The 13827-nt window shown below is 43.6% G+C and overlaps 1 protein-coding gene across 4 annotated transcripts in view; it reads left to right on the forward strand.

Moving 5' to 3' along the window:
* Positions 1-1240: 1240 nt before the first annotated feature.
* The window catches only part of LOC306834339 (arf-GAP with coiled-coil, ANK repeat and PH domain-containing protein 3-like), a 61485-nt gene continuing 48898 nt past the window's right edge, over positions 1241-13827 (forward strand). For all 4 annotated transcript variants that reach the window (XM_079360196.1, XM_079360197.1, XM_079360198.1 and 1 more), the window contains exon 1: positions 1241-1451. In XM_079360196.1, the coding sequence (XP_079216322.1) occupies positions 1405-1451 (47 nt within the window). In that variant the 5' untranslated portion in view covers positions 1241-1404. The remainder of the gene's footprint in view (positions 1452-13827) is intronic.

The raw sequence follows: 13827 nt of genomic DNA on the forward strand, positions 1-13827 counted from the left end.
TGAATCCCAAGCAGGGGGCTCCTTCTCCAAGCTTTCCCATTTCCTGTGAATTAATAATAGCCTGACTGGGGAAATGGATGCACTTCATTTAACAGCTGAATGGGAAAGTAGACGGATATAGCGGCAACCCTACGATGAGTTAAATGCATAAAGGTTTCTTTGAAGTGTTTTGGAATTAAGCAATTAGTTCCACTGAGGCATGTTTTTCCATGTTAAATAGATGGCACAGCTCGCAAAGCAGTAACACAAGCTGATATGACGCTATGGATAAATAGCTATCACACTTTATCAGAGGTGTGATAAAGATGAAGAGACGAGTTTATCTGAGTGTAGCATCAAGAGAAGGGACTGATCCATCGCGGGTGTTTTCTTATTTATTGCTAGAGTTAACACCCCAGAGGGTATAAAGTACTTTGATTATTTATACTGAATAGCACTTAATTTTATTCATGTATATATAAAAAAGCAGAATCAGCCTGGTTTTTGACTGTCCCAACTTTAAACTTCTTTAGGTCCAATTATTAAAATAAAAAGATTTTTTATATTTAGGCTGCCCACAGACAGCGTCTAAAAAAATCAGGTTTTATTCATTTAAATTAGCTGAATCGTGACGTCAGCGTCGTACTCGTTCTCATGCAGAGGGCTGAGCTTGTGTTGCGTTCAAGTGTCGTCAGGCATATTTACAGTGTAATAAGTTGTTCGCAAAACGACCCTGATTCTGTAAATATGGTGGAAAAAGGGACCGTAAGTTACTTTGAGAAAGCATTTCTAATATGGCAACTGCAATCGACAGGCTTAAAAGTCCACCTTAGAAACCATTGAGTGACGTCATGTTCATACTTATTTTTACAGTCTATGGTTTATACGCTGTAAAACCATTAAAGAGAAGGTGATGTCTAACATTCAATCTTCAGAGAAAATAATATAGGGTGATGAAGTCAGTTCAGTCAAGTCATGTGTTTTAATATAGCACATTTATCAAAAGCATTATGACAAAAGAAAAACATACTAATTATAGTCTGCAACGTTCCCATTTAATGTCGTGGAAAGAGTAGCATAGAGACAGAATATGTTTCCCGTTATCTCCAAGTACCTTAAATCGTACTTACGTTATCACTTTATATGACTCCGTTCCTAATTTCCTACTAAATGACAAAGTTTAAGAAAGACAACAAGTCGAGCGTTGCTGAAAAATCCGAGTTAAAGCGGGAGTACTTGAACGCAGCACGTGGTCCTGTTTGGGTGAAGCAGCTCGTGAGCTTCAGAGCGGGACTGAGGGAGCGAATGAGCAGCCTCGCGCGCACGAGACGGGATACTTAACGTTCCATCTGCGCTTCTTACTCTACTGACACGGGACATGAAACCCGTCTTTTAAACTCGTTGATAACTTGACTCCAGCCCAAGATGACGGTGGATTTTGAAGAATGCATTAAAGATTCACCCCGCTTTAGGTAAGACGAGCATGAAACTATCCAGCTCATTGAACTGTTGAGCGCCACATTTCTTCTTATGGTGCGAGGCTGCACAATCTCTGCAGTGCTGTTATTAGGCTACCTCTGTGCACTGAATGCATGCACGACTTCTCCATGTGTCCACTTTGTACCATTGCACTGACTGATTGGAGCCAGTTTTGAGTCATCCTAACAGCCTCAAAGACACTCAAGTCTCAGGCTGCACTATGGTGATGAGCAATGCGGCCATATGAGCTGTCACAAGGGCTGAGTGTGAGCTAAGTCATATCCGATTATCAGACATTTCCATGCATTTCTCCCTTTGTGAATTCATCAGCAGACACCGAGTTAACGGAGGTTCAGGGTTCGGGTTATTGCCCTCCGCAGTCAGTCAGTCAGTCAGTCAGTCAGTATGTGCTCTGCTGCAGCTTGAATGGTGCCAGTAATTGTTGGATCAGAGGAAACTGAAGGCTTCCCCACACAGCCTGCACCAAAGCCCCCCCTGACCGTGGTGCTCCAAAGGTTACATAAATAAGGCAGGAATTTTCTACACCCACATCTGAACCTGCACGGTCCTCTGCTCCCAAAGAGCCCAGAGCCTCCCAGGCTGAAAGGGAGTAATCAGGAGATCCCTTACTCAAGTAAACTTTCAGGAACTTACTTAAGATCAGTAAGAAAGGAAAAATACAGGAGCTGCCATAACCAATTGTGTTGATTTGCTGTACTTAATAAAATAATAATAAGCATTTTAGTAACATGAGAAGTTGAACAAGTACATTTATTTTTAGATTTGGGAGACGCTGATTTAATTTTTCCTCATTTTCTCAAATTGTACTGTTAAAAGGTTTGTTTGATTGGGAGAATAACGTACCGGTTTATTGGCAATGACAGTAATCGTTATGTTGCAACTTTCAAACTCACTTTCCTGTCACTGAACCTGTCTGCTCCTGCTGGAGATAAACATCTCTGTTCCCGAATCAAAGTCTTCCTGACTTGGCAGCAGCGTCCTTAATGACAGACACCTGGAGACAGGAACGTCTCAGGAAGCGCTGACTTCACATTTCTTTTTTGACCGGCCAGCTCCCTTCCTCGTCTCATAATGCTGAACAGGAAGGCCACAGAATGCCCAGGAGTGACCCAGCTCATTATTTGGAGCTCGGAGATTCCTCGCTGTGAAGTCGCTTTGAACAGTTTGATGAAGTGATCTCTCAACGGACTGGAGCTGTGAATGTGGAATGAAAACAAGCGTCCTCCTCCTCATCCTCCTCTGCATATGTACTGAACACACATATTTCTCTAAAAGGATCACTTCTGCTCTTAATACAGGGTGGAAATGAATAATTCTCTCCGTCATCAATTAGTCTGTTATATTACCCGTGCTTAATCTTTTAGTCTATAAAATGTCTCGTGATCAAAAATGTGAAGAAATGGACTCTGATTAATTGTGAACAAATGAGAGAAGATGATCTCGAACAAATACATCACATCACAAACTTATACTTTCGTTCTTTTCCCTTTGATCAAACGCTTGCAGTACGAGCGTCAAGGTCGCTCATTGCAAGCTCTCCTGCACTTTGTGTGAAGACTCCGGAGGCGTTCAAATGACCAGAAAAGAGGGCAGAGTAAATGCATGTTCTTGCAGCCACAGCGAGGCCTGTTAGCCGCGTTTTTCACGGAGCATTCAGATGCCTCCTTTTGTGGGGCTAAAAGCAGCGCTGTGTGATGTTATGTAAGAACTCTGGAGGTGGACGAGTGGAAGGAAGCGACAGGCGCAGAGCGCAAACAGAATCAAGGCTTTTCTTTATGAGGTTCGGCGTGACGCTCTTCGCTTCCGACGTCGAATCAGAGAGGAAATCAGTCCTGCGTTTACCTCGCATGTCTGATGCTTTTCTGCCTGTTAGAACAAAGCATGGGACATCAACACAACAACAGGAGAGCCTCTTCTTCTGGGCCTTTAAAATCCGCAGTTCAAGCACTCGCATGCCAGCTAAACAATGAATCAGCAGTCCAGTTTGAGGTCTCTCTGAACAAACTGTTCTGTGTTTGGTCTCTATGGATACTTCGACTCGGACAGATGTGAGATTGCAGCTCAGTGATTCATCGCTCCAACATCTGTTTTTGAGAAAGTGCTGTGTGATGGTAACACGGCCGCAGGAACTCGTGTGTTTGTGTTTGCTCCGGCACAACATTGACGTTTGAGCTTTTTTTTTTTTCCTCTCTCCACGCTGACGTGCTAATCTGAGGTCACGCTCGCACACACACAGGACAACACCGAGCGACCTCACAAAGCAGTTTGAGCTTTTTGAAATGGTTGGGAACAGCGCTCGTTAAGGAGTATCAAAAGAGGATCCAGATTTTCCTTTTGAATAACCAAACTTCTTTTAGTTCTATAAAGATTTTTGAATTTCCCCCAGACCATAAATTATAAGGTTTGGATTTAACCTGTTTAATTTAGGAGTTGCTTCTGAGTTGGCCGGTCAGGATGCACTTTCGCATGTCTTGTTTAAAGGGATCCTACATGAGACACTTTAAATGAGTCAGGTGTTACACTTTACAAGAACTTTCTCCTCTTGTTGTGTTTTACCCTTTCGATGGAGCGTCCATGTGTCCCAACCGACCTTCTTCCCAATATGTTGATTGTCCAGAGAGCTTCCTCTGAGAGACGGATTCTTCTCCGTGTTGTGTGAAAGGCCCCCGGGGGGCAGAGAGAGCCCCGATGATACTTCCTCTCTTCTCATGTGAACAGCTGCAGGCGGAGAGTTGGGGCGAGGCGGACTTCATGGTGATGTGTCCCTCATTGAATCATGGAGCAGAGAGGCTCGACAAGCCGGGGGAATCCAAGGCCGCTGACCTGTGGGGACTCAGTGCTTGTGTTGTCTGTGAGAGAAACAGTAGAAAGATAGATTTGTGACACAAAGTCAGATGACAGGATGATGGGGGGGGGGGGGGGGGGTCAGTGTCAAATTCCAACAGATGACTGGTTTAGCAGAATTTAGAGCATCTAATGTGATGTCTCGCTTTGTTCGAGATGGATTAACTACGTCTGTTTGCTGGAAATTTGAGAAAATATGAAATTGCATTCGTCTGAGGACTCAAATCTGAGAAGAGATGAGAACATGTAGAGAAGGTTGGGCTGAAGAAACTACAAAAAAAACGCTAGTAGGGAATCAGAGGGTGACTAACGATGCTCATAATACCAGGAGAATGCAGCTATTCTGCAATAATTCATATATTACAGAATAATTATAGAAAATCTGATCAACTGAAGAATATAAAATGTCCTTAAAAAGGTCAAGTTGCAGGATTGATGAGTATTGTGTTGTCAGTTTCACTTCTGTCTGACATTATCTCGCTGTCTTGTCTTTAATTTATCCAGCCGCCAATTTCTTCTTTGACCAATTAGCTTCTTTCCATTCACGCTAGCATGAATGATGTCAGAGGCGTCACTATGAGGACTCACTAAGTAGGGTTGTGGTGAGTTGTCAAATACTGGGCGAGAGGTGGGGGTCAAGGTGTCCACATTTGATTTATAAATCGTCTCTTAACACAATCAGTAGCTAGGAAGTAGGAGCCATCGAAACGACAAGACGATTCGGTCATCAGATGGAAAATCCAAAGTCTGCCGTCTTTACTGACCTTGACTTGGTTAGAACGTCTCTTGTGGACAGCGTCTTGAAACTTGTTTCCACTGTCTAACAGACGTTCAAGAGTCATAAACTATATCAGCTAAATACATAAACGTATAATGCAGCAAAACAACAAACTCTGATCAAGTTGGCTCTCAGCATTGGATATTAAATATAAAAAGCTTTTAAATTGTCCCAACAAATCGACTTCTGACAGTTTGAGCTCCTTTAGCTTGTTGTTGTTGTTGTTTTTTTTTTTTTTGAATGACCGGGAAAGTACCTGACTTGTTGCGCCTCTGGATTTTGATTTTGTTCTACCATCTGTTTCTGTCTCTGCGGGAAAAGAATTTATAGCAGGATTACTTAAACTGACTCCATATTTTAAACACATTTACTCAGAGGAACCGAAGAAGGCACTCTTAACGTTGAAGTCGTTTTTTGATAGTCCTTAATGTTTGGAGGAGTTGTGTTGAATTCCAGGCATCCGGTTCATCTCGGTTCATAGTTGAAAAAAAAATTAAAAAAAAATAAATTATGATGCCGTTGGAGGATGTTGCTTGTGTTTCTGGAAGATCTGCCTCTCCAGCTGCATGGAGCTGGAAGGCCTTTCTCCTAGCGACTGTGTGGTCTCGTTGCTTCTGCTCTATTTCAGACTGACCTCCTTCCAACTTCAAATCTGTGTCAGCGGTCCTTCTGTTCAGGGCTCCTCCCATCACTGTGACTTTGACCAGCTCGTTCATATTCAGCTGGTCTCTCCACATGCTCATCAAGAAGGGCTATTAGGGCAAATGTAAATAAAATATTGCTGATAGCTACCTCGAGTTTGATGGGAATTCATTAAAATGGGGTGGAAACATGGCCATTTACCCTCACCCTATTAGGAGTGTCAGTTTTTTGAATAGTAACCCTTTTCCCCTGCTGCCTCAGTTCATGTATTTATTTATATAACTATGGTGGCCCTAATACACCGTGGAAATGATTAAGCTCTGAGCCTAAAACAAGATTTTATCCAGTATGCTTTTGTCCTGTTTGGCATCAATTTAATGACCTCTGCTTCAATGCTTCAGGTGTATTAAACTCATGCTCTACTCATCTCCCCCACCCACATGAGTTAATTCTGCTATTTTAATTTCTCATCCTCGTTCTTGATTTAATGACCCAGAAAGCCCTGTGGCGCTGGCCTGCGGCCGTTTTAGCACCATCCCCGAGCCGCGAGCGCTAACAGCACGAGCGCTAACGGCTCCAGGTAATGAAAGTGACAGGGATTAAAGCAGCAGGCAGAGTGTCTTAATCAGGGATTGGCCCACATTCTCTCCCGCTCAAATCCCCGGACGGCAAGGTGTCACACCTGGAGGCTTAAACGTCCCAATTGGTGTCATCCTGATGCGAGGGGCTGCAAAAAAAAGATCTAATGATGCAGACAGCAATATGATTTCTTAATCACATCGTTGTTGCCCTCCTACTGCGGCGGCTCAGCACCATTAGCTGGAAAAAAAAAAGCTTTCATCTTTTAAAAATGAGACCAGATGACGGGCTTTCACCGACCAGAGCTTCTGAGAGAGTTAGAAGGAATTTTCTGAAGTACTAAATGAATGCAGTTTAATGCAACAGAGCTGAAGGACATTGTTTTCTTCATGGCGGTTTGGATTTATGACAAGACTGTTGTTTCATTACGGATGTAGCTTTGGTTTGATAAATCGTCTGCCACTAACAAGAGGTGGGGAAAAAAATCAAAATCAAAAATGTAGATTTTTATCTTCTGAGATTTTCAATAGATTGATAACTTTAAAAGACCTTTTCTTTTCAGCTCATCAGTTGCTACCCGCTAAGTGCTAAGGCTAGCTCTTTAACTCAGGAGAATGGCAAATGGAAAGGCAAGAAATTCAGCCAGTCTCACATACGACTGGACTGGAGGAGGTTCTGAAGTATGGACTAATTCAAAATTCTGTATCCAATCAAGACCCCAAGAATTGAATCGTGACGCACCCAAAGAGCTCCAAGCCTACGGTCTAAGAACAGTATCTACCACAGGTAGTTCATAGTTCTGTTCTTTGTTCGTAAAGGACGTTAAAGACTCGACTCGGCAAAGTTAACAGACCGTGATATCAAAGTCTATTATTGTTTCCAGAAACTTCTAGATTTTGCCACAGACATACATGGATCTTACTTAACTTCACTTTGTCCTCTCTGATAATCAAAAGAACCCGTTTAAAAGGCCAGAACAGTCATGTGTGCAAACCTGTAACGCAGAAATGTTCACGTCTTCTTCCCCATGAGGTTACTGAGCATTTTTATTATTTTCTGTGGTAACGCAGGAGCTATTATACTGTGTCCATATCCAGGAAGTTAATTGATGATTTGTGTAAATGGAGATTAATCCTGAAATGATTCAGGACTCAGAAATGATGTCATCCCTGAGCCTTTTGTGTTCAGGGACGGGTCTCCCTGCAGGAGTCCTGGCTTCCCCTCTCGTTTTCTTTTCAATGAAAGAAGCAAGACGTTTCACGCACATGCACGCACACACACACACACACACACACACACACACACACTGATCGCACAAAGACTCGCTAAAAGCTGTGCGTTAGTCTGAACACTCTGCTAATCTGCTTCAGTCCAACATCCTGCGTGATGTGAAAGACCTTGAAACCGGTCGACGCACAGCAACGGCCAAGAGTGCGAACAGTTTATTAAGCGTGTTGGGATCTAATAACCACTTCCTGTTGTCCGTCTTTCCAAGCAGCCATCCGGTGTTGCCACAGGTTGCGCATGCTGAGCTGCAGACATTGAATCAGCACTATGGTAACATCCTGAGCCTTAAATGATGGATGAGTTGAGTGAATTGGCATTAGTATTCCTATCACAACCCAGGATGAATGAGACCAGCAGTGACTAATGCGAGGCAGGGGAGTTAGAAAACAAGATTTTGGCCAGCTTCGCGCACACACACACTGCAACACACTGAGGAGATTTTAAACCCCGATAACCCCACACTGTTGGTTTTTTACTTCCCAGCGTGGCCGAATAAAAATTGCACAAGACTCAGAATTTGTTTTCCCTTGCAGATTGGATTATGGTAATGGAGAGGGAACATCTGATCTCAATTTCGTTTGGCTGTGGAGCTCAGATTTCTTGTACCGTTTGGGAGGCTAAATCCACTTTCCCCTTGATATGTAAGAGAAGGCCTCCAATTTTCTGCAGAGACGGTGCATGATGGTGCGTTTTCTCCCATGATAGCAAGAACCAGAAAAATCTAGAAAACACGTTTAAAATGTGCCAACGCCTAGCTAACAACGGGTCGCTGGAATCGCTCATATATGTTGATGGTCATCATCTGTTCACCCTCAACCCTCCCTGACCCTGAACGGAGGGAGTTAAGCTGCAGCTGCAACGTGACGTCCAGGAGGTCTGCTGGCCACGCCTCTGTGAAAATGGATGTAATTCTGAGTGAATGTAAATAGTCATGCTAATGTTCCTGATGGATTATATGTACAGTAAAGCAGAGCTGTCCGATGTAGTAGGGTAATGCAAACAGACAGCTGGGCAGTTTTTTCCATTTCTACTGTGATTCGAAACTTTTTGTTTAAGAAATATCGTTATATTGCTAAAAAGGTGAAATTACAGTCTGTTAGCTTAGCTTAGCACAAATGTGTTGGGAAAAACTGCAATGGGAATCAATGAACTAACGTGAAAAACTAACATACAGTATATTTTATTGTTAGGGGTTGCCATTGTGTTTAGCCTTGACTGTTTCTACGGGCAGTCTTTTTATATTCCATGTAAAACAATCATTGGAAAGAACTCCCAATTTTCTTAGCAGATAGCGTTCGCATCTCTCCAATCTCGTGGCCAACCTCTCCGCTGTAATTAAGACTCAACTGAAGGAGATTTGCCCTCCAGTCAAGGGCAGCATGTGAGAAATTTCCCCGTCTGTTAGATCGGGTTTGGTCTCTCAGTTTTGGCTGTGTGTGATTTGTCAGCTGACTCACAAACAGCAGACACAATGACCCAATTTGGTCTCATTCCGGATAAATAAAAACCATCGAGGGCGAATATAAAAAAAAAAAAGGGCTGGAAACAGAGTCATGACTAACAGATTGTTCGGTTTAATGTCGTGTCTCCGAAACGTCTCCCCTGATGACCCAGCTGCTTGGAAATCGACAATATCTGGGGGAAAAGTAGTTCGGTATTTTCCAGGTGTTTCAACATCAGGACATGCTATATCTTTTTTTTGGGGGGGGGGGGGGTCACAAAAATGGATAATGTTATGCACAGCAGTGGGGATTTTGACCATACAGATGTGTTCTTGTCATGACTTTTCTGTCGTCCGTCATGAACATTTGAAGACGAGAAAGAGAGAGAGAGAGAAATCGTCGGACTCCACGGGCCCTTCGCTCCGTCTCTGCTCCGTTTTGAAATGCTGAATCACACGTGTACAAGCATCTGTTTTTGATTAGTTCCATCCCGGCTTCATACTCCTCTCTCTTCCCCTTTTCCGTCCTCCCTGCCTTCCTCTGGGTGCGGGGGCAGGCTTCTGCTCGACACCGGGCCAGAACCCGGGTCTTGGGACAGGCCAGGAAATGCGTCAGTCCGCTCGAATATTGAAAGCAGGCCCAGGGTAAAGGCTAGAACCCCGGAGAGACGAGATACGTGTGAGGAAGTCGCTGACTCTCACACTCATGACACCCAGCCCTGACTCACAAACATGAACCTTAAACACCCTTAAAGATGCTCCAGCATCAATACAACAGGAATCTTTGCTGACCACAAGAAGAAGACAGATTATTGAATTCTTTTATCCAGCGACTGAACTACATGGTTTAGTGGTTTTTGAATGGTTGTACGAGGCAGTATTTTTAGAAGTGCTGAAATGATTGACAGGAGTTTTATTAACCACAGACTTCCTGCTTTTCAGATGTGATGATTTTTGAGATTTTCTTCAATTTTATGTCATTGAGAAAAATGAAAGAGCTTCAGCATTAAGCTCTTTGGTCACTTAGCTGACTGACAGAATCTTATCTTAAGGTGTGTTCTTATGTAAAATGATGGGTATAATCCTCAGCTATCTGATGTTTGAAAAACAAAACTACAAAATGAGGTATTACAAGAATGCATTAACGTAAGACACAAGGTTTGAGTTTAGAGGAAGAAGCATTTCTTAGATTTGCCCGATCATTGGGTGACACTCGGAACATTAATTTAACTATAAAATGAAATAAAAAAAGTCTCTATGTGATCATTTGAGTCACTTTTTAAGTGTATTTTTTGCTGTTATGCCTTCAATGATTGGACAGTGGATTAATAACGGGGAAGAGGGAGTGTCAGTCCCTGAACGCCTGTTGTGGATTTTGGTCTTTCTGTTGGAGCAAACCCTGAAAGATTTTGAGCACATTTCTATTTCAGTTATCTTTTGAACTTTGGATTAACTTTTAGGTAATCGGCAGATAAATTTAAAAACTCGTGTTAACTTTCAGCCTTAGTTTGGATCCTTCTCTCTGGACTCGGATCAGACTGACTTTAACATTCCTCTTCACTCTTTTTTTCTCGCTGTTGTTTGTGGACGTTTGTTGTGGTTCTCTCCGGAGAATGTGGTTTGGTGAAAAGACCAATGATCCGTGACTAGACTTCATTTTTCTCACAAAACGGTATAATTTAGCTGTTTTCTTTCTTCGCTCTTGAGTCTGGCAGATCTGTTGACACTGACGTTCTCCAGAGAGTCGTTTTCAGTGCCGTGTTAAGCTACTCCATGCGTAGCTTCATTGTTTGGTGCACATCAATTGTCGCTGTTGATGTTGTGTCGTGAAGTTGGATTTCTCTTGCATCATTTGTAGGTTTCACAAAGGAAAATGAGCAATGAAAGGCTGTTATTGTCTTTTCATTCTTCCCACATGTCGCGCTTCAATCGGAAGCGACGCAACAGAAATGTCGGTCTTTTTAGCGTTCCTGTTTTTCCTTGACTCTCCCTCGTTCTTTTCTCCATGTTGTGTGTCCTTTGTGATGGTGTCAGGGTCCGGTTAGTTCCTGGTTGGCTGACACATGAGTTACATCAACATTCAGGTTGATGGACTGATGGGAGAGAGGTCGAAGGTCGTGAAGGAGAGCCAGAGAGTGACGTCAGAGCAGAGGAAACACCTGGGAAGGAAGTGACAGGATCTATCAGCTTCCCCGTGGTCCCTGACGCTCTCTCTCTCTCTCTTTTTGCTGATATAACACTGTGACCTTTTCACACATGAGCTGTACTCCTGGAAAATAGACAGAAACGAACCAGGGATGGCTGCATGTACGAAGGCAAATATCCAAATCGGCGACGTGGACTTTAAAGCACATGAACCTGCGAGTGACCCGAGTACACGGCGTCTGAAATGTCCGATGTGTGAACGCAGCAGGTAAATAGTCTGAAACGTTTTCTGCGAGGGAGTGAATACCGTAAATTCCGTACTATTGAGCGCACCTGGATATAAGCCGCACCGGCTAAAAATAAGTAAATAAATGTATTTGTACATATATAAGCCGCACTTGATTATAAGCCGCAGGTGTCCACGCTATAACAAGAGCTATTTACACAGACGTAGGCTACCGGTAACATCCGCAAATACTGTAGCGTCCGTACGAACGTTAAAGGACGACGAGAGCGTTCAAATAATAACCCGATCACTGTCGGCCGTGACCACGCCGTTTACAGCAGAGAGCAACACATAACTTGCCCTAACAATCCAACTCTCTCCCCCAGCGTTCTCTCATACAGCCACTCAACACGTTCTCGCTGGTGCATTCACTGACTCTCCACATAATCGGAATTATGAACACATTATCAACTACTGACTTTACAACATGAACCGTTACAATACGAAGCCTAGCCGACGGTGTCTGTAACACGGCTGATGAAAAAGATGACCGTAATATATTTCACAAGAAAAAGTCCATCCATTCACTGCCTCAGAATGACTTCATTACTCACTTCCTCAGTCTCTGTTGTCGCTGTCAGTGTCATCTTAACGTGCAGCAGCTCTGTTAGCTTCTTTGACAGCCAGGTCGATCGCCTTTAACTTGAAAGCTGCATCATATGTATTTCTCCGTGTGTTTTCCATGATGAGGGTGCGTGCATGAAGCGCAAAATGACTGATATTAAGATCCGACGTGACGAAGTCAAATGTTTTTGCGGCAGAAGCTCATTGTCCCCCATAAAAAATCCATGCATTAGCCGCACCGGAGTAGAAGCCGCAGTGCTCGAAGTGTGAGAAAAAAGTAGCGGCTTATAGTCCGGAATTTACGGTACTTTATCCTCTTTTCTTTTGTTGCCTCTGAGCCTGACATGCCACCTGTTCACTCGGTTTATTTAGGAAGGAGACAGTGCATATTAATAAAACACACGATGGGTGAAAATGCCAGAATTAGCCAAAACGCTCATCAGCTAGCAGAAGGCTATGAGGTGGTTTCCATCAATCGATGTGCTTTTATTTGATATCAAACTTTTTCTTTCTTTCTTTTTTTTTTTACAATAAATGTTAAAATATACAATTTTAAATTGTTTAACATTAGTACAGTATTAGAGCTTTTGGCATCTCACAACCCCCCTCTTGGTGGCTCCTGAGCCTCGCTTTGAAAGACCACTGGTCTAGATCACCCAGAGTCCACATGTTAAAGAGAATGTGAACATATACTAACTCAAGAAGCTAAACTAAACAATGAATCTGTTTTTTTTCGATGTATTCCTCCAAGAGATGTTTTCATCTCTGGACTAAATGTCAAACAGCAGACATCCACTCGAGCCTCTTCGGATGTTTCAGCGTAATTCATGTTGAAGCTGCGTGTTGTTTCTGTGCACAAACGTCTCTCAGGCTTCAGACAGGAAGGAGCTGAATGCTTCACACGTCTGGTATGCCTTTCTAGTGCAAGCCAAGCTGCGTGTTTAGCCCACAAAAATGCCGAGAAAGACTCCCGGCTCAGCCCTACCACCGCCGGACACATCATCCCTGTGTGTGCGTGTGGGGATTTTCACCGAGGGAATTCAGCTATTTCAACTAAATGTCAGGGTGTAACAATGTCCGATTGGCGCTCTTTTCTGCACCCCGGAAAAAGGCTTCGAGAAGCACCACGTCTGTAGGCTTTATTGTCTTCCTCCCTTCAATGGGACATTGTCCAGACCGGTTCTCACAGTCTAGGCCTCTTCTGGATCCTCCTCTGTGTGTGTGTGTGTGTGTGTGTGTGTGTGTGTGTGTTCTTTCTTAAGAACATCCACGATATCTGGAGTGACGTTTCTGTGTGCTGTAGTCATCTCGGACCACCCTGAGTTAATATAAACCTGCGCTGCCAGACGTCCAGGCCTCTCTCTGTCTCTGACATTCTCAACATCAACATCGTCCCTCCACCCAGCCACTCTTACAATACTTGTTGTTGACATCGAACACATCCTCTTGCATCCCATTTCATAACAAACACACAAGTTGAGACTGTCCATTCATGTGCGCTTCCCTTGCGAGGGTGCACAGGACGCCCCGGCGGCCCATTCAGCTCCTGTCAGAGGTGTGGTCGTTGTGCTGAAAGGGTTAATCTGTGTCACATTTCCTCTGCATGAAGTCTTTGTTGGCTCCAGGTCTGAAGTGCCATTTCCCCGTGGGCTGTGGTGGCCTAATTGTACAACCCCCTCAACCCCACCACCACCATAAATAGCTGATGGGGGGGATGGACGGAGCTGGCATTGGATTATGCATGGTGGCTACACTCAGCTGGTTTGTCAAAAAGCCTAATTG

Source organism: Symphodus melops, assembly GCF_947650265.1.
Source record: "Symphodus melops genome assembly, chromosome: 13".
Lineage (NCBI taxonomy): Eukaryota > Metazoa > Chordata > Actinopteri > Labriformes > Labridae > Symphodus > Symphodus melops.